The 3,373-nt window shown below is 34.8% G+C and overlaps 1 protein-coding gene across 2 annotated transcripts in view; it reads right to left on the bottom strand.

Annotated features, from left to right (window-relative positions):
• Positions 1-599: 599 nt before the first annotated feature.
• Positions 600-3,373, bottom strand: part of LOC105272907 (UPF0193 protein EVG1 homolog) — a 13,693-nt gene continuing 10,919 nt past the window's right edge. Inside the window, exons 1-5 of one of the 2 annotated variants that reach the window (XM_011315139.1) lie at positions 1,835-2,008; positions 1,635-1,756; positions 1,477-1,573; positions 1,140-1,283; positions 600-1,054 (exon numbers count right to left, since the gene is read on the bottom strand). In XM_011315139.1, coding sequence (XP_011313441.1) covers positions 894-1,054; positions 1,140-1,283; positions 1,477-1,573; positions 1,635-1,756; positions 1,835-1,931 — 621 coding nt within the window. In that variant the 5' untranslated portion in view covers positions 1,932-2,008 and the 3' untranslated portion in view covers positions 600-893. Of the gene's footprint in view, positions 1,055-1,139; positions 1,284-1,476; positions 1,574-1,634; positions 1,757-1,834; positions 2,009-3,373 lie in introns of those variants that run through there. The other variant, XM_011315140.1, reaches the window with a different exon arrangement.

The raw sequence follows: 3,373 nt of genomic DNA on the forward strand, positions 1-3,373 counted from the left end.
GGTACAGATCGACTCAGAATCATCCCCTGAGTCGGTTTACCTACCCCTGTGGAGACATTTTTTTTTATCCCATTGGTCATTTTGAGGGAGGGTTAGTGAGGGTGAAAAAAAAGGTCGAAATTTATAGGTACAGATCGATTCAGAATCATCCCCTGCGTCGATTTACCTACCCCTGTGGAGACATTTTTTTTATCCCATCGTTCATTTTGAGGGAGGGTTAGTGAGGGTGAAAAAAAAGGTCGAAATTCATAGGTACAGATCGACTCAGAATCATCTCCTGAGTCGATTTACCTACCCCTGTGGAGACATTTTTTCATCACATCACAAGAACTACCGCAAGGATTTCAATTTTCCTATTCCAAAATAATAGTTTCAGCACTGGTTTATATCTATATCAATCGAAATATCTACATTTGCTCTGATAAAATTTCGTGTTATCGCCATTTTTAACTTTTATTCTCATGAACGTTTTGAACACAATAAATCGATAAACAATAGAGATGGTGAATTGTAATGTTGTCCTCTTGAAGCTATCATGATATTAAAGCTGGGTATTTTGGATGGGCGCAATTGGTCGGGGCTGATTCAGAGAGGTTACACCATTTGCATAAATTTATTTGCTTGAATAACTGACGCACTCGATAGATTTCCTTCTTTTGTTACAAAGTACTAAGTAAGAAAATATGTATACATGATTGTACAAAAATTACGACATAATGCCATTTTTACGTTGTTTGCTTCCGAATGGAAGCACTGTAATCGTTCGATTCCCTAATTTTGCCTGGAAAGGATGTGGAAATTCCTGCTTGTTTTATATAATAATGGCAATGTTAATCTTCAGCCATCTTCTAATTCACCAAATAGAAATGGTTTACGGGCTGATCTCTGGTATTTTAATACATCAAAATCTTCACTGAGTTCTTTTTTGGCAAAGAGTCTATCGATGAAATTTTCTGAGCGATTTCGTCTTGAATTATTGACTTGTATTTTTTACCAAGTCCTAAGGATTCCATTTCTTGGAGGAACTCGATCCGTTCTCGTATTCCTTGGGTAACTATTACAGAATAAGACATGGTAGATATAGAATAAATCAAAGTCAATTTGAAGTATGAGAGAAATCATCAATCCTGCATAATTACGATAGTCCGCATGCTCGACGTCAGCACGACGCTCTAATTCTGTTTGTCGACAATGGCGTAGCACCGACTTATGGGGAGTCTCTGGTACCTCTTTTCCATAGGTCATCATGCAGGCCAGAAATCTTTTTTGTTCATCTTTATTCACTAGAATATAAATTCTAAATTTTATCGAGTGAAATCTGAAGTAACCTAAGATGAAGCCGTGAGGAATTTTGAGAATATTTTTGAAGGCAAGAATTTTTTTTTTTAATCAGCAAAAAACGTTTTTCTGTAAAATATTGATGCCAAACAGGGAAATACGTTAGCGGTTTTGAGTTAACGGAATATGTGTAATTACATAAAGGAGTAGTCCTTCGATATTGTTCTCGTTCATATGCTCCTCCATTCACGATGGCCTCCTGTGATCGCTTTCTCCAGTAATGAGAAAAACTAGTCTGAAGCAAAAAAACCAAAATGATGATTCAAACTCATAGTTGGACGAAAACCTATAATTACCGTATGTTTATCTTTTTGAGGAGTAGTAACTTTAGATGGTAGTGGAAGTGGCTCACCCCTGTTTATAGCATTTTTAATTGGTATCCTTTGTATCATCGACAACTTAGACTCCTCCATCAGCACTAGAAATTCGAATGAAATGAGTTAATGAACTTTCCTGTCATATTCCGTAAAAGTTAACACCCATTCATATTCTCAACTTTTTACGAGGCACTTGGTTTCGTCACTATATTCTATATGTGGAGGGTTTTGCAAACTTCCAACCCCTGTTTTCACGCTTTGCTTCCAGTGTTCCATGACTACAACTCAATTTAGGCTACTTTGTGCATCCGCTGTTTTAGTTGGACAATTTTATCGGATTGTGATGTTCGTAAACAAGCAGTAAACCTCATATGAAGTTAATGTCACAAGCGGAATGCGTTTCTATGGCTACCTAAAATATGAGGCGTTCTTATCGATTCAACTCTTTTACTGCCAATTCACGATTTTCAGACTTTTTTTGCCATAAGACAAGTGAAATATGATTAAACATATCTGGGCAATATTGTTGCAAAAAAAATTCACATATCTATATTTCATCTATAATTTTTGTTACCAGTATAATTGAAGTTGTATGAGATGGATGGTTTGTCAAATGTGTTTATAGAAGTGACATAGGAAGAGAAAAATTATGTCAAAACTACGTAACTTTTACGTAATCGTGGGGTGACGTAATCTTCGGTTTCGGGGAAAAGTATGGAAGGTACCGTAAAAATTGTCTCAAACATGTTGTGACAAATCGTGTTCCATAGGGCAATTTTTACGGATGTTTCAGTATTTCCCTGATGATTCATAGTGGAGGTCAACTCTGGGTTAAGTCGAGCAAAAAACCCATATTTGAAGCTGAATGGTGATTATGAGGAGTATCAAAATAACGAATGTGTTACGGTTATTTTCACATTACTGCTATATTATTTACGTGTAATAGAAACATTGTTGAAGGATCTGGGCAATTAAATGAATGTGTTAGCTCTGTATACAGTTCAAAACCCATGCTGAGCATTTTTATTGATTAACAAGTTATCAACGTTGCTAAATAAATCTAGAGGACAACTGTACGTATAGGGTGACCACGGGAGGTATCGTAAACTAGGGGAGGAGAGCAAGGGTTGTTTGAGGGATGAAATGCCCACTCTTAGTCAATAACCGGTGACAGTCCCCAACCCAGAATTGTCTTTCTCTATGTTTAACACGTTTTCAATGTTGGTGAACAAATAATACGGGTGAATGAAATAGTATATATATATTGTACCCCGCGAGAGAAAAGTGTTTTCTGATGAATGTGACGTTATATCACAAGCCGAAGGCGAGAGATATAATCACATGAGTCAGAAAACATTTTTCGACCGTGGTGCATATACTACTTTATATCCGAAGAGATAAAAAGCACTTCTTACACCCGCAGGGACATGAAGGATCATCTTATTGTTGGAAGAATCCTAGGGTCATCCCTTTTAAAAAAAAGCATGTAACGTTTTTTGTCAGCTTTTTTTGGCGCTATGCATATCAAAATAAATCTATATATTATTTATATGTATATATAATATATACATATAGATTATATTAATTTTTTTTTATATAATAATATTTAATATTTTAATTTTTATATTATATTATACTAAATTTATATAATATAATATATAAATTTAATATAATTTATTAAATTTTAAATGATTTTTTTAATATAAATTTTTAGACTT

This window comes from Fopius arisanus, unplaced genomic scaffold (genome assembly GCF_000806365.1).
Source record: "Fopius arisanus strain USDA-PBARC FA_bdor unplaced genomic scaffold, ASM80636v1 scaffold00401, whole genome shotgun sequence".
Taxonomy (NCBI): Eukaryota; Metazoa; Arthropoda; class Insecta; order Hymenoptera; family Braconidae; genus Fopius; species Fopius arisanus.